General features: G+C 39.3%; 1 protein-coding gene and 1 long non-coding RNA gene across 2 annotated transcripts in view; one reads left to right on the forward strand and one right to left on the reverse strand.

Annotated features, from left to right (window-relative positions):
• Positions 1-27,516, reverse strand: part of LOC105839087 (serine/threonine-protein kinase 17B) — a 124,751-nt gene that overhangs the window by 22,256 nt on the left and 74,979 nt on the right. Inside the window, exons 2-3 of the mRNA XM_012685135.2 lie at positions 19,089-19,301; positions 18,040-18,178 (exon numbers count right to left, since the gene is read on the reverse strand). Coding sequence (XP_012540589.2) covers positions 18,040-18,178; positions 19,089-19,301 — 352 coding nt within the window. The remainder of the gene's footprint in view (positions 1-18,039; positions 18,179-19,088; positions 19,302-27,516) is intronic.
• Positions 1,877-27,506, forward strand: LOC105831419. The gene is made up of 3 exons (XR_001138652.3): positions 1,877-2,542; positions 23,664-24,270; positions 24,332-27,506. It is a non-coding gene; the product is annotated as an uncharacterized LOC105831419 (long non-coding RNA).

Raw genomic sequence — 27,516 nt, forward strand, 5'->3', positions numbered from 1 at the left:
TAATTATAGACATTTGCGAGTGATAATGCATATGCGTTTAATATAATAGATTAACCTAGTATAGGTCAGGCATTGAAGATAATCCAATAAGAATCCAAACGTTTGCAATTATAATACAGATTGCTTTTTTGTAATAATGAGTTTATTTTAATAAAAGCATTACATTCCAGCTCGTACCTCTTGCTTTTTACTATTTTAAATTATTATCTATTGGATCTTCTATAATAATTTTAAATTTAAAAAAATTAAACTTTGTATTACTTTAATGTATAAAAGAGTGAAATATTCATAAATTGTACAAATTAATTATATAATTATACAATTTAAATATGACGTCGTACTAATAAAAATATCACAATGACACTTGTTAATATATTTAATTCATTATTATAAGCATTATTATAAACAATTTTTTAAAATTCTTTTTAACATCTGTATTTATCTCAGTAGATTAAAAACCATATTTCTAAATTATAAATTATCGTTTTTATTCAAGTTTGTTCTCAATGTTTGTTCATTATTTATTTTTTTTAATTAATAATGCTAAAAGCCGTGTTAAAAAATAAATATATAAATGAAGTCACGTGACTCTCTTTTTTAAGAGTTTTGCAAAAAATTGTTTATAAGAATTTTTGATTATATAACTATATAATATTCAAATAAACTTTTATACAAATTTAATTAACTATTTTGTTAATATATGTAAAAAAATATAATGGCTATATTCTCAGCAAATTTGCAAATCAAGAATAAACAAAAAATCATTTTTAAACCAGTAAAAGAATTGTGCTCAAACTTTTACACAGATCTATGAAATTTTTATATTTTTGGTAATGTGACACATTCTTGAAGTTTCTCTAACAACGTTGAAGAACATTTCAAAACAATTTCAACAAAGAAACTCTCAATCGTAATAAAATATACAATTTAGAAATATCTGCATCGCTTGATTACCTTCGAACAAGAGGAACGAAAATAAAGCGTGACCAGATCAAATCGAGCGCGTTTCTTTCTTTGCGACAGACACATGCTTCCTGCAACATGCCATCTATTTTATTAACCGTTCTAACGCAGTCTTATACAACTTTGTGGCATGCCTGACGTAAATATCGATCGAATGCATCCTTGCGAATTGTAACAGGTGTTTCTGCGGGCACTTCTGTCGGATGTTAGGTCGTTTAAATGCCGCGACCTACGCAAAAACAATTTGCAAGGACGCGCGTCGTTAAATCAAAGCCGGCAGTTATTCATCTCGCATATTGGCTTGCGAAAAACCACAATCCGCGACAATTCTGACAGCCGTCCGCGAGAGATTTTAACTATGTCACTATATATGATTAAGACGTCTTTCCATTCATGAAGAGAATTTTCTTAAGAAGTTATCCTCAAAATTATTCGTGATAATCGTCGAACACAACGTGGTCTGCGAAAAATTTTATTATAATCTTATTGTTAATAAAATTTTACATAATTTAGTAAAATTATAGTCAAATTCTTCGAAGTTCATTTTGTCTTATGTTGTCACGATTATCACATGGAAATAAACGGCTAAAGTACCTAAAATTATAGCTATAACTAAAGATTTGAAAATAATTTTGTCGGGTTATCAAAATAATTATAAAAGATACTTAAGTATAATAATTAATACCGCAAAAAATTTTGGCATTTAGTAATCAGTTTGATAGTCCAACGTAATTACTTTAAGAATTCAAAAAGATTATTTTTAGATCTAATTAAATTTTTAGGAACCCCAACAACACTGTCCGCGTAGATAATTTTGGATAAATTCTAACGGAAGTATTCTCACTGTATAGAATTACTTGAAATACATTTTACGCAATCGGATTCAACACGCCCGTGCCTGTCGGAGATTTCACGAAGAGTTAACGGGGCAAATCTCCACGTCATTATCCGGCAGGAGGAGTACATTGTCCTCGCAAAACGTAAGAAATCATCTGCGGGATAACGGTGCGCCTTCCGTCTTTCAAACGTGTTTCTTTTTTTTTTTTCCAGAGCACAATGCGACATCGCGCGCGTGAAAAGTCGGGCGCGGAGATGTCTAATCAACGTAGCGCTGTGAGAGCGAAGGCAAGGGGGCCGGGAAAGGGAACCGTTGTGTAGTATAGTTACGCTCGAGCATCTGCCGCTCGTTAGGCGTGTCAATGAGCACGCCTGCAATCCGTAATTAGTCCGCCGATCCGCTTAACAATGTGTGACACTTCGCGAGCCGTCTACGTGAGCAAACGGCAATTAGAAGCGCGAGACTTCGAAAAAGATGGACGACCTGGTCGTTTTACCCGCTTTTCGCCATCGGAGGTGCCGCGAGCGCCGACAGCTTTCGGACGGAAACAATAGACCGATAACCGATTATAGAACACGCACCTTTTCGATTGCAAAACAATTCCCTGCTTCTGCCGTTATAGATAATGCGCGCGGCGCCGGGCGAATTCGTGCGCGAACGATCAATATCCGCGTCTCGGTACTTTTATTACGCCAATCCTTTCGCCGAGCGATAACCGCGGGAGCTCCCTCTCTCTCTCTTGTTTGTTCGAACATGATTGCGTGCCTAATATGCCGGGACATGCACACACGCACGCAAGAGTTTCGCACGCGCGGCAGCCTGTGCCCGCCTTCCCCTTTTCTCGGCCACCGGAAGTTTCAATGAATGCGAGAGACGTATCCTCATAAATCCGTCGGCTAAAAGGCATTGGGCCCCGCAGGCGGTTCGTTGCCTCCTTTTCACACATTAATTTATACCTCCCGAAAATCACCGCGTTGCGACTTTTCGATTTCCAGATAGCGTGCGCGTTCCATTAAACGCAATTTTCCGTTGTTACATGTAAAAGCTTGTTAGATTAAATTTCTCCTCAAATTGGATTGCTTAATAGAAAAAAATAACATTGTTCAAAATGTTGCGACACAAACCGAAAAAAGGAAGACAGAAGAAAATGTGTATCATTTATTTTCATAAGTAATAAAAATAAATGATACACATATCTAATCTGTCTAATAATAGCAATTAATTTTATACAATTAATTAATTATATATGTTAATATTGATTAATAGTAATATTGCAGTATAAAAATAAACAGTATTTTAATAAATAATAAAAGGGAAGGAATTAAGTTATGTTGTTCTTCGTTATCTTGTTTTACTCGTCCTAATGAACAGCTGAATGAATAGACTTTATGTTAGGAGGTTATTTACGCTGCGTCCGCTGCATGCGTAAGTGCATACGTGTGGTAATAATTGATAAATACGCCGGTTGATAACATATATCGCGACGACACGCACGTTTTATCTCCGCGTTGTGGTAATAAAGCGGAATACGGCTTGCTCGCTCGGACAAACTCGCTGGCCATTGTGTTCGTGATGCGAGAAGTACGCATTAATTCGCGTCTTAATTGCCTAATAAATGCGAAACGAGAACATCCTGTTAGCATCTTTAGGAATGTAATTTCGTTGAATTATCAAAAGTGTTGGACCATCCACCCGAGGAATATACATATATTCATCAAATTACAAATAACTAATTCTTCATCTAACTGACCGCCTGTGTGCGTTACGCAGAAACAAGTACGACGTTAATCGACAATTTGTAGGAATCAATTCGACGAATCGATTATCAGTTCTCCCTTCTTTCGCAGACAAATAAACGCAAATTGCCTTGTTAAAGCAAGTCGGACATCCGTCGCTTTTCATCGGATTTTCTAAGGAAAAGAAGGCAATCGACCCCGCTCGCGAGTTTCATCAATGAACCCCGCTCGTTGGCCTCGCAGTGAACTCTTACTAGGAATTGTATCTCGCGATGGAGAGCTCGATCAAGAGGAGTCGATATGTATATATCGGCGTCTGTTCATCAGGCATAGCGATACATTCGATAAAATCGATTCATCGAGCTTTTAATGGGATACCCGAGTGCCACCCCCCCCGAGTAGATGTGGCGAGCTCCAGGCGCGTTTCTTTATTACTCTGAAGTACCCACGTGGGTGTCGCCGAATGCAAGAGAATCGTTATTATTTTACGAGCAAACAATATTCTAGTGCAACGTGTAGCAATATATCAAATCGCAAAAGAAAAATGATACAAGTCAAAAATATATAATTGTTTAGGAGAGTGGAGATAGAGAATGGTATACCTAAACATTAATTATTTATTTATAGCAATATTAAACGTAAGTTACCTTAGTGCTAATCACAAATTGCCTGTTTCAAATTCTCTAGAAGTAATGTAGATATTAATTTTTATTAATGTAATGTTAAAGATAATAATTTAATAATAATAACAATAATTTTCTTGAAGTACACAAATAACAAAAAAAAAAAGTTAATACTGGTCTTGAAGCAATAGAGCTCCCAATTCTGATGATGCACGCTGCAAATGTTTGCAAAACGTCACATAACGTTGTTTCAATGCGGCACTATGTTTTGATAGAAATATAAGTTAATAAAATAATATAAAACAGAGTAGAAGGTACATCTCAAGAGATGAGGCATTAGCACTGCTCCCTTAAAGTCTAAAGTGTCTAAACGCGCGCGCGCAAAAAAATACAAAAGATTGCTAATTAAAAAACTGCAGGAAACTATAAAATTACAAATAAAGAATATAGAAAAATTAAGTAAAAACAAATACAAGTAATAACAAATATAAATACAAGAGATACAGTTGACAAATATATTAACCACCATACCAAATAAATAAGTTATTATTATAAATAGATTGAATGTCATAACCTGCAATAGTGTAAGAAATAAAATAAGAAAAATAATAAAGAAACTAAATAAATTAATATGAAAACTGTGAAACAGCTGATGTAAAAATTACCTTTTTTTGATCCGTATCATTTTTTCTTATTTTTATTTGCATCACTTTTCCTAATTGACGACTAATGTATTTACACAAACTGCACATAATATGAAATTCGAAAATTTTCGACTTGCGTCACGTTTCTTACGGTGATGTGCAACATATTCTTGACTCTATTATTAATCGCTCGTCACAGGAATGGAAAATACACGGTGTTTACAAAGGTACATTGCATACGTTGACGCGACACGACGACACGCGTCTCGACTTGTAATTTCATTTTTAATCTTGAAATATTCAAAAGATAACTAACATTTATTTTCGACGTTATGTGGAATGTGCCGAAGCCGCGCGAAACGTGGAACCGAGCTGACGCCGCATGTAATTCGACTTTACATTCGGGGCAAGCTTCGCAAGTCGACGGCAAAGAACGCTGACGTGATCATCGGATTGTCATCGCCACTAAGGACTCAGTCGTGTGATGTAACATCGCTTTACGCGGCAAACGATTATTACCTTCTCCGCTTGACGGTCTTGTGGCTGTTGCTGCTGCTGCTGCTGTTAGCGAAAGCGAGCACGTGAAACTGCGACAAGCACTAAAACGTGTCGCAATTACTTAGACAGCACTTCGTTACGGGAACGCCATTCGCTTTTGTACCACGTCGCGCGCGCACGCTTTACAATTTTCTTCATTGTTCCAAATGTGTCTCGCCGGAACAAACGAGCGCGGGTGTCGAAATTTCGGAGCGCGCGTCGTTCTACCTCTTCTTTCAAGCCACCAGGCTTGATTTTCAGTCGGATAGTACAAGTAACACTAACGTAGATTCGTAAGATAATGCATATCGGGATAAAGTAAAAATCCATATCGTTATAATTATGAATAAATATTAATTACGGAAAGAGTCAAGATTACCAAAAATTACGAATTGATATAAATAAATATCGATATAAATAAAACCAAATATGATATTAACACCGTGAAAAGTGATTTTCCTCGTCAGTTTCCGTCATCTTTATAGTTTCTACTGCGCAACTGTGAAATGACATTACTCACTATGCTCACAATGAAATATTGACGATAATAATATTCCGTAGATGCTCGCTAATTGCATTGCATGTCGCTCGGATGATTAGATTCAAAGAGAGAAAGAGAGAAAGGAAAAAAGAGAGAGACTCGTCGCTTGAGAGATTACCTTCTGCCCTCCTCACCGACTGTCGCTCTTAGCCAACCGAGTCTTCGTCTTGCGACACGTAAAAGACTACTAATTGACGTAGAAGTGTGACGATAAGCGACAAAAAAAAGGTGCGAGAGAACGCTCCAAAGTCTTGATCTGTCACGCGGTGAAAGGATTAGCCGCCCGTTAAAGAGCGCGCTAATTGAGAATCCTTGGCGGACCGCAAAGCAATTTCGAGATTCGGAGGATTCGAATGGAACGGCGATTTTCGACTCGCGACACCCACGCACCCAGGTGAAAGCCACATCAATTATATATATGAAATAATTATACGTATATATATATATATAAAACAGCGTGACTTGCTGCAAACTTGGCGCAAACCCGCTATTCGGCGCCGATTTTATCGACGATAATATTACGCGCGCGTCTATTATTAGCGAGCGGTAATATGTGCGGCCCGACACGCGACTTGCCCACGTTTATCATCGCCCCGGCGATTTGTTGCTCGAATAAACAAGTCGTCGACGCATTAAATCCGTGTGACGATATATGTCCGCATCTACGAAATATCTCGCGCGACCGAGATCACGCTCGTAGGCGCTGCTCCGCTGCCTACCAAGCGAAGAGCGGACGACCGACCTATATATTTGCGACGATTGCGATCGAGGGAAAAATACTCTGTCGTCAAGAGAGAAACGTGCTCTAACCGAGCCGAATACACGAAACGGTATACAAATAACAGATAACAGATTTGAGTAATGAGATTGCTTTTCTACAATTTCAACCGTCCAACTTCAACGGGAACTAGATACAACAAAATTCTTGAGCAATTTCAAAAACACTTGAAGTACTTAAATAAACGTTATCAACATCAGAAACACTGTATTGTTCAAGTACGAGGACTAGAGAAGGTAGTAAAATGGCCCGTACGGATAATATGGCTACCCATTATTAAGTGACGAACTCTAATAATTAATCATTTATGGTATCATTTGTTTAGTAGCCTGGTGTTATATAGTGGCGCTAATATAACAAAGCGCAACAGTCAACATTTGTTACAAGACATTTTTACATTCGAGAATTTCGAAAATTTGTTAAGGTATATTTTGACACTTAATTACACTTCCTCATTCTTTTTAAATTTAAAGAGATTATCATATTATCTTCTAAATGTACATACACTTGAGTATTTTTTTTGTTATTTAACTCTTTATTCGGCTGTACATATCTCGAGTTATATAAAATTAAATTATAACATAGAATTTTGCTAATATAGCCATCTGAGCGTGCTGATAATATGGTCACTTTCGAGATCTCAATATCGAGATTCCTCAATAAATGGATTGTCGCTGTAGTGTTAACCATTCAAGTGACAGTGTACATTGAGTATGTCTTGCGACAAAAAGAAGAGGTTATGTATAAATATATGTATTTTGCAACATTTTTTGCAATTTTTTCTGTAATTATAGCACAATATATTTTGGGTGCGTTCTACTTAACGTTTGCAACGCTCGCGAGCATTCTTGGTGCTTATCAAATATTAAACATTTCGTTCTTTCAATTCAAGATTATTTTTATTTAACTCCCGTTAACCACAAATTTAAAAATTACCTATTTCAATATTGGCGCGACCGCGTGCTCGGTTGCGCCATGATTCGACTCCGACTGGAGTCTGGATGGCGTGGCCTGTACAAATGAACTTGGAAATCGGAATAGTGTGTAACTCTTCATTCATTCTTGTACAGATTGGAGAGTACGGTCGCACGTGGTTGCGCGACGAGTTACTGGCCGCAAGAACACGATCGCTGTGCGCGAATCGCATCGTGACGAAAGCGCAATGATAACGGACACTTTGACATGTTCCGGGTCCCGTGCTCTTTTTTTTTTTCGCTTTCGCTCAATCTACTCGCGCGAGTACTTGCGATGCTTCGCGGAGTCGATCTCGTGACGGAATCTGGTCTGGCCGTTGTTGTTCGTGAATCTTCCCGGCCGCGGAAGAAACAAAAAAAACGGTGACGTCGTTCGCCGATAGCAAATTTCCGTTGGATCCTGCAGGATTACGTAAAGGGAAGCCAACGCAACGGTATTAGCTGCGCATTGATCAGCGAGCTCCGGCGCCGGTTTTTCACGCGGCGACCGCGTGCTGCCGGTCTCGATGCTCCGGCTCGTGCCGCCGCGCCGCGCGTTGAGCACGCCGGGGTTCGCCGCAGCTCGAGAGTCGCGCGATTGAATCGGTGTTTCTCGCTTGCCTTCCCGCGCCGCGATCCGAAACAAATATAACAATTTATTATATATAAATATATAATTTTCTAACAAAATACTGTCACTTTTTTTAAACAAAATCAATTTTTTACATCTATCTTTGTGGTGGTCATATTACCCTCCTTTTTCTTCGGCCCATGCAGTGTCACTATATTTTTATAAATAATATATAATAGTAACTATTTCATCATTTTAAATTTAAAATGTAATAAAAAATATTTTGATAAATATAATGGTAAAGTTTCGACTCAAAATATTAATTATTAACAAAGTTATTATATAAAATGTAAATGAGTGTGGCCATATTACCTTCTCCTCTATATACTTTGCAAGCTCTTCTTAACATACCTTGATGGCTGCGTGACAATAATAAATTCTACTTTACAGAATAATCTTTGGATATTACTTTGAATACATTCTTTCTGACAAACTTGTAGACATCGATATTTGATACAGACCATATTTTATTTAGTGTTTGCAACAATTATTTAATTATAATTTAACATAACCAGCTTAGTTTTTTGGTGCTTAAAATCTTAAAAATCGTGATATTTAAATAATGAGCAAAAAACAGTAATAAAAGTAATACAAAAAGTTAATTTAATCGCCTCAGACAATTAATTTTTATTAGTTTGTTTTTATATTTAAAAACTTCATGATCAAAGAAAAAAAATGCGTATTTCAGTAAGGTTCACACAATATGTATTTTATAATATCATATCTTCTTTCATATTTGTGTAAAAAATTAATCTCCTATACGCCAGTATATTCTAATCTTATTTTATTTCTCTTAACTTATATTTATTGTTACTTATTTACATCTCTATAAATTAAGAATATCTGGCACTAATCAACATATATGAATCCTTCAGAAGAATTCTTTCTGAAATAAAGAAAATCATTTTCGTGCATCCCTTAGAAGGCATTATTCTAAAAATACGAAAGAAATTCTTAATCTGAAAATACAATTTTTTCGGTGAACCGTTCGGGTCGGATGCGTTCTTTCCCACGGTTCATATTTCTTCCAATATCTTCCGCGATGCAAAACAATTAAAGATCACGAATAAAGGTCAGGTCGACCTGATGAAGAGCCACGTGAAAAGGAAGGCTTCCGTATTCTGGCGAAATAACTTGAATTCCACTTTGCACAGCATGCGATACGGAACTTTTATTGGCGTTTTACGATCGCCATCGTATAGATTTCACGGGCAAATGCACGAGCCGTATTTCGTATTTTTGCGAACTGCCCGTTTGATAGAGCGTGCCCTCAGCGCTCAGACTGACCGCTCTTGTCTATTCTCAAATCAACAGACGGGCATTCCGCGGCTAGGAACGACTGCTCGCAAAGGATAAGCCGCAGAATGAATCGCGCAACCGGATAACGGGAACAACCATTTTCTCACAAACGCACACGCGCACTTCCCTCTCGAAAACTAAACGAAAAATTTCTAGAGAAAACGTTGAAAAAAAAATAAAGAAAAAAAAATCGTCGACATTTCATCTTCAATCTATAATGCCCGTCAAACTTGATCGGAAAATATGTATTATACAATGTAAATCATTCATGCACATCAGTGCACAAGATTTCGTACGTATTTCTTTTATAGGATTTGGAAATCCTTTTCCAAAATTAAAATACACGTATTGATATCAGTCTATGAATTGGAGTTTATACCGAAAATAAAATTTTTTTTAACTGCTCTTTTTATCATCATACATCTGGATTTGCAAGTATAAAAAATTAAAATAACTGATATTCTTTTCTAGGTTCTTAATCTTACAATTAGTTTGAAATGCATGATATTGTTCGAGTATGTTATTTCTTATATATAAAGAATACGAAATCGTTTTGTATATAAAGCGAATATCGTCATCAAGTGATAGTTTTACGTTTTATTTTTACAAAAATAAAAAATTTTTCGTTTTTGATTCAATTCTCAACTCAATTTTCTTCTAGATTTTTGTGTGTTTTTAAACTGTAATTCTGTAAAAGACTTGCAATTCTCTAAAGCCAATTAAAAAGTTAGTTTATTAAAAAAATGTCGGTAAAACAGACGGCTTTAAGATTCCCTTAAGTAATTTTTTTTCTCGACAAAAGTAAAATAAAGATGTAAAAACGCACGCCGGATTATAAACAGCTCTCGTTTGATTCGTCTCCGTTCCCCTAATTAATATTTGCGGACGTTCTCTACGTGATGGATGTGCGTGAGTAACGTTTCAAGCCGAGTCATCGCGATGGAATGCAAAACGGAGCATCAGGATCGACCGGCGGGTCTGGGAAAGCGCGGGCAACACATGGGGCGACCGCAATTAACGCGGCTTCGCCGTGGAAATTCTCGAATTTGCACGGCCGGCGGACGCCGAGTTATTTCGTTCTCGCGCACTCGCGCGACTCCTCTCCGGCGCGTCGCGCGAGAACGTCGAGCGTCGACGGATATAGCTGTTCCGTTTCGAGCACGGTGAACTAGCACGGTGTGAGGCCGGCTTTAGAGCCGAAACCGGCGCCCGAAAGTTCGTGGCCGCCGGCCAGGAGGGCCCCTTTGGACGCCGGCCAAAGAATTCGCGCATTGCATTTTTCCATTCATAACCGCGAAATCTATATTTGGCTGCGGCATATCGCACGAATTCGTGGCACGGCGTTATTTTTAGGATGAACTCGAATGCGCTCGTTAAATTATTCGTCGGCCAATTGCCATTCCCGGCGCTAGTTGTCGCGCGTCTTACGTTTCGCGCACGTAATGACATAAATGCCAAATCTTTTTTTCTCGTAGCAAGTGCTTAATCGTTGTGAAAACGATATTTCGTCAGACAGCATTGAGGATATATATATATATATATATGTGTCACATCTCAAAGCATTATCAAAAATATAAACGTTTTATGGGTTTTTTTATTATCATGTTGTATTATTACGCTTGAGTATTTGTGGAAATGTTGCACTGATTCTTATGTAAAATCTAATTTGTATTTACAAGTTTGAGAAAGTAGCATTACAAGTTTAATTTAATTTTTTACATATACTATATACTAATAAAATTTTACCAAATATTCGTGTGAAAGTTTACTAGTATTTACATTTACGTTTAAAAATTATTTACCTAAAACTGCAGTAAAATATAATCATTTACGTTAAATTATTCGTTGTTTTATTCTTTACAGTTCAAGGTCAAAATTCAAGTATTTATGATCAAAATGTCTTATCAATGTTCACGTTAAAAAATTTAGAAAAAGAAATACTGAGTTACTTTACATCTCCACTATATTACAAAATAGTTATTTGATGCAAATGTTTAAATTTTTAATAAAAACTTAAATAAGAAAAAAATAAAACAAAAAATAAGCAATAAATAAATATTTAAAACGTTGTTGCACTTTTATAATTCAGACCCACGACCTTCAGAAAAATACAGACATGTTTGCGACAACTCCAAAAAATATAATTATTTTAACATCTAAAAGTGAAACAATTTTATGAAATAAATATCAGAAACAATATTTTTTTTTAATCAATATTTGTTATAAAAATACGTTTACAAAATATGCCTTAATAATATGCAAAGTGAATAAATTACATAAAAGAATGCTGTTTATAGGGACAAAATCCGTCATTTTTGAAGGACAGCGAGGATACATACGCGTCTTCAATCAAAAATCAATGAAATCAATATTCGCCTGCGCTTTTTACTTTGTCGGCTACATTAAAAAATTTAGCTTATTTTAGCAATAAATATTTGAAAACATTATAAAAAAAGGAAATTTACTAATTCTCGAAAACATGAACACCGTCAGCAATATGTCATTTTTGGCCCAGGTGTAATTTTCGACTTCATGCTAGTTGAAGATAGATTGCCGAGCGTTCACTTGGTGAGTAAGATTCCACCACTAACGAGAAAATTTTTTAAGAAAATGACCCAGAGTCCGCTTCTCCTCCTTCTTTTATTTCAAAACATTTGAGACTAAAATTCCGGCTAGGTCAAAAAAAGATCCAGATTGGAGCAAAAGAAAGGAAAGATCATTCGACAATATTCGTTTCACAATAACTAAAGTACGCTTCGAGACACGTTCTTATCGTAAAAATTCCACGAAATTGCATGTCAGTTGCGAGAGCGGCTACGCGGAGACAGGAACGAGGACAAATATCGCGTTGGAGCGGAACATCCATAAAAGCCTGCCCATCCATCTTCTTCTGTATATTTGTTGTGTATCAACGAAGCAACGTACACACATTTAATAGAATTCCACCGCGTATCCGCTTTGACGCGCCGTCACACGTCGATGTGAACAAAAGCACGCGATTCGCCGCGACTCGTGCGGTATTTTCGCAATATGCAAAGTCTTATGCGCGCCTTGGCCGGCTTCCAAGGCATATCGGCCGTCGAAGGCTCGTCTCGGCTTATTTTTCTCGGCGTTCTTGAATGGCCGCGCGAAAAATAAACGCCGTTCGCCCTCCTCGCGGGTCAATGAATCGAAACGCCACGAAGCACTGCATCTGAATAACGATGATTCACTGCGCTGGCCGCCGAAAGAGAAGACCTATTATTTCTGTGTTTGTCCGAGCTAATTAGTCGTCGTTTCTTGTGGAACTCGCAATCCGAGAATGTCACTTTCTACACGGAAAAAATAAGTCAGTAGCAACTAGAAATTTTCAGTTGGCTTAGTTCAGTTGAAGTAACATGAAGCTTATCTGCATTAACTGAAATGTTCACATTAACAAATGCTTTCGGTTGGAAAAATCGAAAATTTCTGTTATTAATGTGCTTACCACAACAAAATATTCAGTTGTAACAGCCGAGTATTCTGTTGGGTCGCTCTAACCTAATCTACTCAACAGTAAAAACATTTTGCAATTATACTGAAATGTTGGTTTTTATTTTTATGTAAAAATTTAACACATTTGTTTGTTACTTTAACATATTGCTGTTGTGTTAATTCAAGTAAAGTGTGAAATTATTAGAATAACTGAAAAAAAGTGTAAAAATAACGCAACGTATTTTTACACAATAAATATGTTCTTTATTATCAGTGACAAAATTTATCTGTTAAAATTGACAGAAAAAAAATGTTGAGCTTATTCTATATTATTCTATAATACATATAATAGTGACTGTTATTTCTCGACGTGATCTCACGGCATGTGTTACATTAACATTATAATAGTGTTAAAGGTAACATGTTACATGTGTTACTTTGACATAATTTTCTCATTAAATTGCTACATAAAAATTATGTTCAATTATAAAATTTACATTTTCATGTTAAAATATAACATAATATTTATGTTGCTAATTAACATATACTCAATATGTTAAATTAACAGAAAAATTTCTGTAAACCGTTCGAAACATACAATATGTGTTAAATTTAACACAAATTTTCCAACTGTGCAAGTTCAAATTGTAATGTAAGTACATCTGCGATAATTTAATTCGAACCGAGGAGAATTTGACGTAAAACTTTCAAATTTGATTCGATTTCCCGATGCTTGAATCGCACACCTCCACTTAGTCGGTTTCTCGAGTATCGTGAAAAAATCTGTGAAATTGTTCATAACGAAAAAAGGTGAGAATTGCGTAGCTGTACCACAATAACGCTCGTATCATCGCACGGTGAATAATCTTATCGCGATTCGAAAAAACACCGCGATATCAGGATGACTTTCGTACCGGTGCGTAATCGTCGACCTTATCGCGACGACATAGGATCGATAAGATGCTGCAAAGGTCGATACCAAAGTGCGATACTTGTCAGGGCCGTGGAAAAAGATTCAATTGTCAAGTAATCAACGGCACTAGTTACGAGCCGATTATAAACCTCGTTGAGAGAAAACGACGTGCGTGTTATTTATCGCCGCCATCAATGATGAACGATCGACGCGACTAACGCGAATTCGCGGAGCCGAGTAATTGGGTTGTATAACTGGCGACGTCGTTACGCGTGTCACATTAAAAAGGAGATTCCGGGACCTTTCCTGGGGGTGGAGGTCTGAAAGCCGCGCGCGAGAGCGGCCTGGTGCCGGGACATTATATTAATACAACTCGTTTACCTTGGATCAGCCATATCGATCACGCCGATAATCGATAAACACGTATACCTACGCGCGCACGCGAGCAAATCGCGCGGTGTGCAAATCGCAAATTGCAAATGTCTCTCTCTCAACCGCCAAATAGGAAAGACTGGTTGTCAGCTGGGGCGACGTGACGCTCGCATAAAAGCGCACGTCGTTGCCGTAACCCTTCCTCGCGAATCCGAGACCGCGCTCCCGCCGATCGGAATTAACGCGCGCGTTGCGAATGTCGCTTTTTTTTATTTTTCGACGAACGATACGCGACGCGATGCAATAATAAGATGACGGCGAGGCGGCCGGCGGCGCGGCGTACGAAAGTTAAAATGGGATTTATTTCTGATCGTCGCCACAATGGGACCCTGGCGCGATAAACAAGTTATTTTTAGCGCCCCACGAGATCACCCGCTTCGAGATATTAAACTTCGGGGTCTTCGGCTCAATTACGTTCTTTATGGATCATCGTTCGGCGTCGCGTCGCGTGTTGTGTCGAATCAGTTATTCCCGGCCACCAAATCCCACTAACGAGCGAGCTCAATATTACGTGACTTTTATGAAACATCCCCGACGCTCTTGAATGGGGTGCTTCGGCCGCAACGAAAAATTATTTTTAGTCCCCCCCGGAAAATCGTGCGGGAAGAGAAAGTAAGATCCGTGGAATTTGACGGCGAAACGTCACATCGGTGAGGTGAGCGAGCGAATGAGTGAGCGAGCGAGTGAGCGAGCGAAATACGAGAGGGTATTTCCGTACGGGCGCGTACAAAAATATTTCGCATAGGACAGAAACGTCCCATTCGCGCCCATTTCGCGGCGGCATTCCATCGCCGTGCGCTGTTTTCTCCTCGCCGTCGTCGTGGCGTTACCATCGTACCGCAGTCCACAGACCGCGCACGTGTTCGCGCGCGTGTCATCGATTCCTTAATACGATGCGTCGCGCGCGCCGATAAAAACCGCGCGCGCGAGTAAAAAATAAAATAAGTATCACGCGCGCGCGCGCGCGCGCGCATCGGCCGTGAAAGATCAATCACGGCGATTACGATGGAATTCAGAAACGTCGAAAGGGAGAGGCGCGTGGGATTAGATGAATCATCGAAAGGAGTGCACGGGCGGCGATCTATTTTCATTTCTTCCATCGTCAAGTGTCGGGTGACATAACGGCACGAACGGTAACGCAAGACCGATTGCAAATGCTTTCTCTATCTGTCTCTCGGTAGTGGGATTTGCATGCGTCCACGTGCAAAAGGTGTGCACGTGGAAAAATGTTCGCGTGTAGCTCGGTATCGGTAAAAATTTACGTTTGCCGCTTAAAAGAAACGAAACAGTTGACCCCATTATTTATACGGAAAGAATTTTCTTATAAAATTTACACTAAAAATCACACGGTAGTTGTAGGACACCGTTTTTCGAAGAATTTCATGTAATTTTCTCTGATTTACTATAATATCTATTATACATATTTTATATTTTAACATAGCAAAATATAAAATATGTTTGGTTATCTTTACTAAATATTGTACAGTTAAATTTCAATGATTTTAATATATGTATGTTGAATAGTTATGATTCTTTATCGTTTTAAATAGAATAAATGCCAAGGGAAAATAAATATATATTATATTTTATGTAAATTTTACAGCTGCATGATATTTTCAATCTGACTTAGTCACGCTAATTTTATTATACAACATAGTTGATCGGTGCGCTGTTTAAATCATAAATAAAACAATATATTATAACACGTTTATCAATAGAAGAAATAACGTATGAAACACGTAAGGCAGGTGACTCATGATCCAGAAATCCCGGATTCGAATTCTACTAGGATAAGCGTGTGTATATGCGTAAAAAACGCATATACATTGATAAATATGTACAAAGTATCACTGTATTACAAGCTAATATTCCTCAAATTGAGATATAAAATTTTTATTTTCACATTTAAAATTTGAATTTTGCTATATAACTTCTGTCTATGTACGACTTTGATTTACGAATTTTTGGAAACTTACAATTAACTTGCTTTAATTGTAAATAAAAATAAACTAGTAGATTATAATAAAGTTGATTAAGCACTTGCTAATTCGCATCTAAATGATCTAAATTAAATATTAATTTCGCAATACTAAATATTCTATTAAGAATTATATATTTTTTCGCAAAAGTTTTTTTTTTTAACACTTGTTAAAGTTAAAATATTAATTTCATAACAGTAAATATTTTGTATACTTCAATATTTCATCTATTTCTCAAACCAAATTTTAAAAACGTATTTTGCAAAGCGAGCATATAATTTCTGGCAATTGATTGATTGGCCTCAAAGGAATACACAGAAACACATTACTTCTCATTTTACAAAATACATTTCTCGAATTTAATACAATCATCATTATCTACGCGGTATGCTTTACTTCTCAGGTTGGTAGGTGTACATTTCCGCGAAAATGTAATAAGATACACGATAGGCGAGGAGTATGTCAACCTTACTCTCGCAGGAGACGCCGGTCGGGAAATTTATCCGCGTTGCGAAAACGTGCCGCGGCACGCAAAGTGTCTACCGTCGGCGCACAGGAATCGCCCCTGCGATCAGCCGATTTGGCAAGAGGCAACCGCCGTGCACGTAGGCGTTTACATAACGATTTAGGTCGATCGTGCGGACCGCGCGTAGCCCCGCAGCTGAGAAATTGCCAGAAGGCGCCCGAAATGTCGTCGCTCTCTTGCCAGAGTTTCTTTCTCGCGCGACGCGCGACGGCTCGCCGAGATTCGGCGCGATAAAGATGCCTCGGGCCTTCACGTCTTCGGCCGAGATTCGCGAACGTCCCCCACTCCCCCGAGAAGGGAGAAAAAAGAACAGAGAGAGAGAGAGAGAGAGAGAGAGAGAGAGAGAGAGAGAGAGAGAGAGCGCGAGATGAACCAATTTCTTTTTCTCTCCACCAGTCGCGATATTTTCACTGATAAAGCTCACGAATTACCCAGTGCACCACTTCCCTCGAGCCGTCGTTCTTTCCGCAAAAATTATCTCTATCGCGTCGAACGAATCGCCAACTTCTTTCATATTATTGTTTCCATCGTGATAATTCGCGGTTACCTGCCGCGCGCCAAAAGACGCCTCGGGAGGCCTCTGTTTTCCGTGCTGCTCCTCGCTGCGGAGCGCACCGGAAAAACGAGATAAGAATTATTTGCACGAGCGACAATCTTCGCCCGTTATCATGCCTCGCTTGTTATTTTTTACGTCTGGTCTGGAGATATACCGAAGAATCACGCTGCGTATCTCGCTCGCGTTTTCACGGGTTATTCCCCAATCTAGCAGTCGCAAAAGACGCGAACGTTAACCGGAGGAATTTATTGTAGCCGATAAAATCGTGACGCAGATGATGCTTCGATTGCGAGCAATAAAGCCGTCGGAATTATCTGCCCGAAATACTTGTTCGCGATAATCTTGAAATCCACGCTCCAAGCCGGACAAGAAAGTCGTCGTTTAACAAATAATTGAAAATTATAAGTATCATCCGAGGAAAACTGCAGAACTGACGTTCTTCTAATTGTGCAGCATACTTTCCTTTTCTCGGAAAGAAATCGTCAAGGCACGTTGAACCGTGGATATATTTATATCCCTTGTCGCACGGTGCACTTTTGGGATTTTAACAGCCGCACCTTCGGTCAAACAATGGTCGGTGGTGGGTTAGGCCCGCCTTCACCGTACAAAAGTAGTTCGAGTGTTTGAAAACACTTACCTTGATGTCGAGGTGAGCCACGTTCAGGGAATGCAGAAAGGCTATCCCGTCCAAAATCTGCTTCAGCAATCTGGCAACCTGTCGCTCTTCTGGAACTTCGTCCCGATCGAGTATCATTTGTAACTCGCCGCCAGGAGCCCTGTCGGCAATAAACACACATTTACACGTTTCGCACGTCTGACTTGGACAGTATTTACGTTTAGCACGTACACTTTTTCGCGCGACGGTGGTTTCTTCCATAAATTCATTCAAATACGCAACGGAACGGCGCGTCAGGACGAATCAGCGCGACGTAGTTTTTACGACTGGCCACACGCGTCGTACGTACGTTTCAAATCAAAGTTTACGCTTTTGTCCTACTTTTTCAATAATTTAATTAGCAACTGTTACGACACATAGAAAGTTACACGCCACATCGCCGCTGTCCATCATATAGTTTTACTTTGTTTGTTTCTTTTGTCGCGACACGAATGATTTAAATCAATCAATCAATTGAGAAGCTCCATAAGTCAATTTTTATAGAAAGGAATTGGGTTTGGGGATTCAGGATTAGGGGAGACAGATACGCAATTTATTGCAATGAATACTTTTCATTTAGTGACACAAACGTCGTTCTATCATTGTTAATTAGTTAATTAGTAGAGTACTAAACCATCTGATTGAAATTTCTTTTACTGCTTTTGGACTGTATCTATGAGTTTGTCGCGCCGGACACTATTTTATTTATTTTAAAGTAAACGAAAAAAATAAAAAACTACAGAAAATCTGTTAATACTATATATAATATAATCTACGTTGGGGAAAATATTAATTTATTAAATAATGAAAGGTTTTTTACGTATTTTTACTACAAAGATTAGAATTTTATTTTTAGTTTTTTAAGAGTAAGATTTTTGGACTTGTAACATTTCTTAAATGATCAATTCAAATAATAAACTATCTTTTACTATCTATGTAAAATGGTAAAAATTGTATTGTATTCGATTCGAAGGATACACAAGATAATCCGACCGAGAATACAGACGATTGAGAAACGTCCTTGTACTTACAGCTCGAGGACAAGCACCATCTCGGTGTTGGTTTCAAAGACCTGATGAAGGGAGACGAGACGAGAACAATGGGCCGCGGCATCCAGTACGGCGACCTCGTGAAGTGCTTCCGCTCTGAGCTCCTGAGCCCGTCGTCGCTTCCTCAGAAACTTGGCAGCCCACTGCCTGCCACTGGATCTCTCGCGGCATCTCCTCACCGTTGCGTATTTACCTCTGCAAAAAAGATGCACCATACATTAACCTTAAGGATATTTTAATTGTATATACATCTGGCTAAAGAGACTAGTTAAAAGTTACCAAAATTTAAAAACTGCAGGGTTTTTAAGTTTATTATATTTTCTCTAATCAGCGACAAAAAATATTGGTCGTAAATACCAGAACTTTCGACTTTGAAACTAATTATCCTTATGTAGCGTAAATTATTTGATTATTTAATTAATGTACTTAATATTACGCATGTGCCCGTAAAAAAAAAATTAATATACTAATGAAAAGATATATATGAAATATCGAATAATAAAATGTAATGTAACAAATGTATAAAATACAATGGCAACATTTGTAATTCAAATTCGAAATCTTTCAGAAGTGAACGACTGCGCAAAAAGCAAATTTTTGCAACTTCACCATCTTGATCGCGACGCACGTTCATTAAAACTTTGATTGCGCATATAATGCGGACGTTTCAGTCTCGCCGGGCAAAATAATTAAATTTCATAACTTTGAACGTAATTGCGCAACTTTATGAACGATTAGTGTGCATGCCCGTGTACCATCATCGTTTACTATAATTCCACCAACCGACATCGCTAATAAAGACGTTAGATACGGCAAGAGCAAATAACGCAATATCACACGAGGAAGTCGTACACCCGCAAAACGATCCTTCGCTTTCACTTTTTCCGTTAATAACGCGCTTCGTTCCTCCCTTAAGCTTTTCTGATTACAGAGAACGCGATTACAGGCCGAGCGATTTTCGCGGGAAAAAGTCACTTTTTTGTACTCTACCAGCGCGTTGAAAGAGAAGAAACGTAGAAGAACGTTGCACATCCGCGATTTGTGTCGCACGACGCGTAAAAAAAAAACGAAATCTGCAATGTCCTGAATCGAAACATCGAAACTGTTTGTCCGCGTATCGTTATCGCAGATCCGAATAGGCTGACAAATTACGATCGTGGATCGGAGAGTCCGAGATTAACCCGCGGAACGCTTCCGCGTAACGTAACGCGGCGATATATTGCGATTGATTGCGATATCGAATCTCGCTCGATTTGATTGCGAAATCTTACCGCCAATTATGCGCTCGAACGAGGACGTTCTACATACGAGATGCATGCCATGTGTATCCAGCACACACGTATAATATGTAATATGAAACACGACAGAATCATCGCGACGTAAAATGTAGCGCGGATTTTTCACGGAAACGATATATCCTCGCGCGTAATAACACGAATGACACGTAATAATACCGTTATCAGCTTTAATGTCACACGAGATTGCGTGAGCCGGGAGAGTTACGCGCGCGATTCGCGCAGCTCGAAATTATTGCTTTTTAAGTACAACCGTTAGATAATAGAGTGTGTCTTCGAGAGCCTTGCCTGTGTCTTGCTAGACAGCCCCGATCGTCCCAATTTTTAATCTCCAAGCAATTTCATCAAGTGATTTTTATGACAAGGATTGAAAGCTGTGAGAACGAAAAACTAAAACTCGGAACGCTTATGATATTTGCGTGCATAACACGTCGATACGAAGTAACGTATGACGAGCGTCGGTCGAGGGAGCGCGCGAGATGCTTATCCCACGTGAGCGCAAATGCCCGTTGTAATCCGGCGATCTAACAACCACGAGAAAGTGAACTCGCTATGGGGCAATGCACCTATGCTCACGCGCGCCTAAATTCGAGCAGCGGTAGTGAAAGCACTTGTGCGTTTGTTACGTAAAGAGCTTGCCGCTCAAGGAAGTGCCATGCACGTGCATTCCTCGGAAACCGGGAGCTTTATGCGCCGATAACGCGTCGTGAACACGACATTCACATTCCTGTTCCTCCACTTCCTCCTCCATTTCCCCCAAGTCAAAATTTTTCTCCCTTTCAATCTCGATTTTAGAACATATAATAGATTCTAGAGGATTACGATAAGTTTAATCATGAGAACTACACTTTTACTTTGCGCCTCAAAAAAATGGTTGTAGCAGGAAATTTATCAATTAAGCAAAACTTCTCAAAACTCTCCACAAACTCTCCAATAGCCAATAGGCCACAAGTAGTATCCAAAGAGATCTATTTGAAAGTTAAAAGTATCAAAATAGGTATAAATGATCTAATCGAAATAAAATGAAGAAAGTAAAAAAAATTTTTTGACTCGAGTTGTTTCCACGTAAAGCTACATACATGTATTACAATTTTCAAGAGACACGAAAAAAAAAGAGAGAGATTATTCGTTCCCATCCTTTATAAAAGCGCGCGTAACTATAGGATCGGCGACGCGATATGTCTACGTGTATACGTAGCTCGACCGAGAGAGAAATCAATGTGCAAGACGGAACGTTTGCGTGGGAAGCGTCGCTCGTATGGTACATTACGTCCGAAGATGGGAAAGTGCGTTTGCTTAAAAGAAAGAGAGAGAGAGAGAAAGAGAGAAAGGAAGGGACACACGGCCCCCATGCGTGCGCGAGGCAAAATATTTTTCGGAGGTTCGTTAAAGGCAATGGTCCACCCCGGTGAGAGATGGTCACCGGGTCAAGGGATAGATGTGACACGAAAGAATCGCTCGACAGGCGTCAAAGTAAGCATCATTAGTGTCCATTGTATCACCTGGCGGTGTCCCACAAAGCGTACCGATCAGGAATGGAATGGAAGTCGGAATCAGTATTTCCACTCTCATCCTTTTCGTGGCCTTTCTGTTCAAGTGACGCTATCATGTGCGAGGGTTAGAAGTTTATTATGAAGAAATCGCGGAAAATAATCTCCAAAATTGTATTGGAATTAAATTCTCTTATACTTGAAAATATCAATGAATTCCGCGGGTCCTCTCCTCCGCGCAGAGAGAGAGAGAGCTCTCGCGCTCATCTCGCTCTCTCTCGCGCTCCTCTCTCTCAGAGCTCTGCTCTCCGCGTCGCTATCTCGCCGCGAGAGCAGATCTCTCCTCTTCTCTCGTCTCTCTCTCTCTCTCTCTCTCTCTCTCTCTCTCCTCGCTCTCTCTCTCTCTCTCTCTCTCTCTCTGATCTCTCTCTTTGTTTGTGTTATGCAAATTATCAGAACCTTAACACCTTAACATTAGAACTGCCGATGATGGCAACTTAATAATTTTCTTTCAAGGTTCAAGATATTATTGTATCATTACAGTTATCATTGTTATGTTCAACATTTTCAAAATATTTTGTACTGTATAATTTTAAAACAAAATGTATATGACAGAAGAGCCAAAATGGGTTCGGTGGTTTTTTGATTAAAGCACGAAGAGAAGAAAAGAGAAGGGCGAAGATCACGATCGCAAGTAAGAGTCACTGGTCGCTCACTAGTATGTAGGTTGATAAATGCGAGTGCGACCGAGTCCAAGTAATCGTTCTCTATTGGATTAGAGTTATCTGCGTTCTAATTACCAGTTATTACAAAGACAAGCTAATCTCTCTCTCTCTCTCTCCTCTCTCTCTCTCTCTCTCTCGTCTCTCTCTCCTCTCTCTCTCTCTCTCTCTCTCTCTCGTCTCTCTCTCTCTCTCTCTCTCGTCTCTCTCTCTCTCTCTCTCTCTCTCTCTCTCTCTCTCTCTCTCTCTCTCTCTCTCTCTCTCTCTCTCTCTCTCTCTCTCTCTCTCTCTCTCTCTTCTATCTATCTATCTATCTATCTATCTATCTATCTATCTATCTATCTATCTATCTATCTATCTATCTATCTATCTATCTATCTATCTATCTCTCTATCTATCTATCTATCTATCTATCTATCTATCTATCTTTGTCCTTCCGCTGGAGGACAAAGAAGAGGACACGCGACGTAATGTACAGATGAAGGTCAACGATCGTCTCGCGATTTCGAGACTTCCTCATTGCTCAATTAGCAATCTAATCTCTGACAGTCGCTATCCCATCGATTTTTCCGTTCCGCGTGACGACTTCTCTGCTCGGAGGGACGCGTTGTCAATCTTTGCTAGTTGCAACTGGCGCGCACATTTCCTGATATACATGCGATTCAGCGCGTTAAGAGGAATGTATAATTAGGCATAATTTTTTTCAAAGCAGCATAGTTGAAACGCGAAATGATATCTGGAAATGTTGTCGCGTTCCATGTCCGTGAGAGAAGACTGCGGAGATCGGATCGATTTCATCGCCGAGCGAGCTCGTCGAGCTATCTATACCCAGTTTCCATATCATAAATATATATATACACACACACACACACACACGCGCGCGCGCGCGCGCGACGTTTAATCAGGAAAACACGTTCGGGAACCGTTACATCCGGCGATCGTATCGCGTATCGCAACTCCTCGCACGTCGCAAAAGGCATAATCACGATGACGCGAGAGAGGAGTCGCTAAACTCCGCGAGAACGACGGCCTTGAGTCGTCCTATCAAAGTCTCTCTCTCTCTCTCTCTCTTTCCCTATCTCGTGAGAGAGGGAAAAAGAAACTCGTCGGGGTGGACGTGTGAGATTCACTTCCGCGAAAAGCTGTCGCAGCGATAAACCGTAGCGAATTGTAGCGGATATCATCGGCGATGGATAAGAAATCGCGTTCTGGGAAGAAGGGGAGCTCGCTAGTCTCCAATCTACGTTTAATGGCTGCGCAGTGTAAATCTGGCATCACGGCGTTGACAACGACGGCGACGGCAGGATTATTATTATCGCAATAGCGTTCGTCTAATGGCCCCGTCGCAACTGGGAATTGACACACCGCCGCCGCGGCGAACAGAAGCCCGGGTTAAAAGCCGCCGATTATTACGCGATCTCCGGTAATTCGTTCGCCGAAGAGAGACGCCTTCTTCTTGACGCTTCGATTGAAGACGGAATCCACGCTGCTCGCTCGCTCGAAGCGATCGGGTCGGCACGGCGAAAGAAAAGTCGTCGCGAGCTCGCGAGAAATGACATCTACGATCAGTACGATCTTGTCGGCAGCCAAGGGAGCGGCATACGTTTCGCACACGTCGCGACGTTCAGTCGCCAACCGCATCTGTTACTGTACACTTGTAAGGTTATTACAACTAATTAGCTCGAGATTTATAATTTAATTTGTTTTCATGTATGCAGAAACGATTGCGCAGCCAATTCCTGTCCAGTCCGATGTATGATGCGTCGTTATTTCGGATGCAAAATCCGTAATAGACGTACAACGATTCCAAGTATATAGCTGCCATAATCGACAGATGTGTAATTCTTAAAATATATAACTTAGATTATCGTGTTTGTTTTTTATTCCATGGAGGGGAACGCATCTGCAAAGCAGAGAATCGCGCTTGATCTAAACAAATGGAAGTCGGTCGGGTTGCATAAATTTCGAAGTTGCGATTCGACTCCTCCACCTGTCCTTTGCAGCTGCCTCCATCTGATTAGTGTAGATTTTACGCGAAATCGCACAGACACGCAGGTGTTGACCAGCAAAATTTTAAAATCATACATCGCCAAATACTGCGTTCATACACTCTATGCAATAAACGTCATTTCTGATACAACAATGTACAATCTGGAAAAAGCTTATATAATTTATCAATGTACGGTCTTATTTAAAAATAGAAAAATCTTTTTCAGCAAAAAGAAAATTTTTCCTCAAGAAAACAAATAGTTAAACTTTCAAGATTCTCAAATTATTCGATTAAGAAGCTAAAAGACCCTAGCAAATTAAAAGTAGGGAATTTTTCGACACCAAGTAACTTTTATTTAAAGAAAGATTAATTATGAGTTTTTACTTTAAGGGACTATTTTGGTGTGACGACCTAAAAAGTTACGCATTTTTGACGAATTTTCTCTCAAAAAGTACTGCATGTAACGGCATAACATTTTTTTCCCTGAAAGGTGTACTCTAGGAGAATAAAAAAAATTTTTTTTATAGTAAGAAATATGCATATTTATTTATTTATTTACTAGTAAATAAACACTTAAATCAAAAAATTATCTTGCTGGCGCAGGTGATTGGCGCCTTCCAGGTCTAAAACAAAAAATTCAAAGAGATTGTTAATGTGTATGAATGTCGCTATCGCCCGAACCTCAATCATGGTAAAATATTAATATTAACTTATATTTTTACCCCAATTATGACGTAAAAAAACGTTTTTTTTAACACCTTTACCAAAAACGCCGCCATGTTTTACATTTATAATATAAATTAATAATTGAGGTTCGGGCGATAACGACACTCATACAAATTAACAATTTCTTTGAATTTTTTGTTTCAGATCTGAAGAGCCTCAATCACCTGCGCCAGCAAGATGATTCTTTCATTTATGTGTTCATTTACGAGTAAATAAATAAATAAATATGCATATTTTTAACTATAAAAAAATTAGTTTCTATTCTCCTAGAGTACACCTTTCAAGGAAAAAAAAATATTATGCCGTTACATGCAGTACTTTTTGAGAAAAAAACTCGTCAAAAATGCATAACTTTTTAGGTGGTCACACCAGAATAGTCCCTTAAAACTATACAAAATTAAAATAAATGCAAACATAAATAAAAATAGCATTCTTAAATAAATTTTTTTACACTTGTGGCATTCTGATCGCGGGCGAAGGATTTTTTATTTTTCGCGAAACCGCACATATTTAAATTTGCGTTACATTAAAAAAAACAAAAAGGACAAATTTTCGGGAAAAAATGTATTTCTTTAAACAAATGTTTGTAATAAGTTAATAAAAAATCCCATTTTCCGATTCAATAGAGTTCTATAGCTTCCTTTGCAAACAATCGATTCAGGCAGTCAAAATTGATAAGTAAAAATCCGCATTGCATTAACGTGCACTCGTGGAAATTGAAAAACGATTTCCCTTCTTTTTGCGTGCCACGGCATCAACCTCGCGAAACCGTCTTCGTCATCGTGGTTGCCTTCGCCGGCTTCGGAGCCGAGTGGAACGTAATGGCGAGATCAGCCAAGATGAGACGTCAGTAATGAAGCCCTTTGTTGCCACGCATGGAGGCTCTCCATGACGACTTTGGCTCAAAGAGAAAAAAAAGACTCGTGTTTCGCGAATGACTCAACAACTGTGTCATTAATCCCTTAAAGTTTCGAAACTTTTTCTGAATAACGACATCCGCAAAAGTGCTGTTACGAATGATACAACAAGAAATTCTAATCAACAGTACCGTACGCTACAAATTCGACATAATGCAATCGAGAGTGGTCGGTTAGTAAATGATTACAGCTCCTATTAGCGTTCACGTGCATCTCTCGTGTAATCTGTAGGTGTAATTTAACGCTAAGGCAGGCCCCGCAATCGATTCGAATCGAAGACCTTCGATAGCATCGACTATTTGTGTCATTAATAGGGTCAACGCATAATCCGTTCGAGCGAGATTAAGATTGCACCTCGTTACAGCAGCCAATAACCCGATTGAACGTCGCAAGATTACGTTCGCGTGCGAGTAATAGCGTCTGGTTACGATTGGTGTTAAGTGCCAATCTATTAATTGGCGAGCCGCACCATTACAATCTGTTAAGGCCGATTTAATACTAATGTTCGTCACAATATCGGAATATATATAAAATATACATACATCTATATATTTAAAAAATATATATATTGTAAAACAATTTAAGCCATTTTACCAGCAAATTTTCATGCATTGCAAAATGCCAGCCAGTCTCCCAAAAACGTAGGCTCAATTACTTAAATTATTCTGAACTGTTAGGATGCGTCGCAAATCTCGAAAGGTTCCCAGAGAAGCTCGTTCAGGCCGGTCTCTCTCTCTCTCACACACACACACACACGCGCGCGCACTCTCATTGTGCCGCATCTGCCGCATGGAGTGAAAACTCACGTGATCTATTATAGGTGCAGGTGCAAGAGGCTCGAGAGGTTAACCCGATTTCTTTCCTCTCCGAGGGGAGTGTTGCGAGTCGCGATGCAACACTCCCGGCGTCATTAGCCCTCGCCTGGGCGAGTTCCCCGCGTGCTGCGACGATCACTTTGCAGCTCGGAACGGACGAATGAAATCTGAGGAAAGTCACGGTCGTGACAGACAGAGAGGATGCGCCGAGGGCTCGACGTGAGTACGGGCATGATCGGACAGGGTTTCTATCTCGAGCGTCTACCAAGGTCACGGTTAAATACACAGACGTCATTAACCTTGACCAAGTACACCGCCGCCGCTTTACGTTGTCCACGAAGAAATCCCATGAGGGTAGTCACGCGTTGTGAGCATCTTTTCATTAAGGGAGTTCCTTTACTCAGGCCCGGCACAAGTGGCACAGTGGCTCAAGTAAAAAAAAAAACTCAAATAAC

This window comes from Monomorium pharaonis, chromosome 2, assembly GCF_013373865.1.
Source record: "Monomorium pharaonis isolate MP-MQ-018 chromosome 2, ASM1337386v2, whole genome shotgun sequence".
NCBI lineage: Eukaryota > Metazoa > Arthropoda > Insecta > Hymenoptera > Formicidae > Monomorium > Monomorium pharaonis.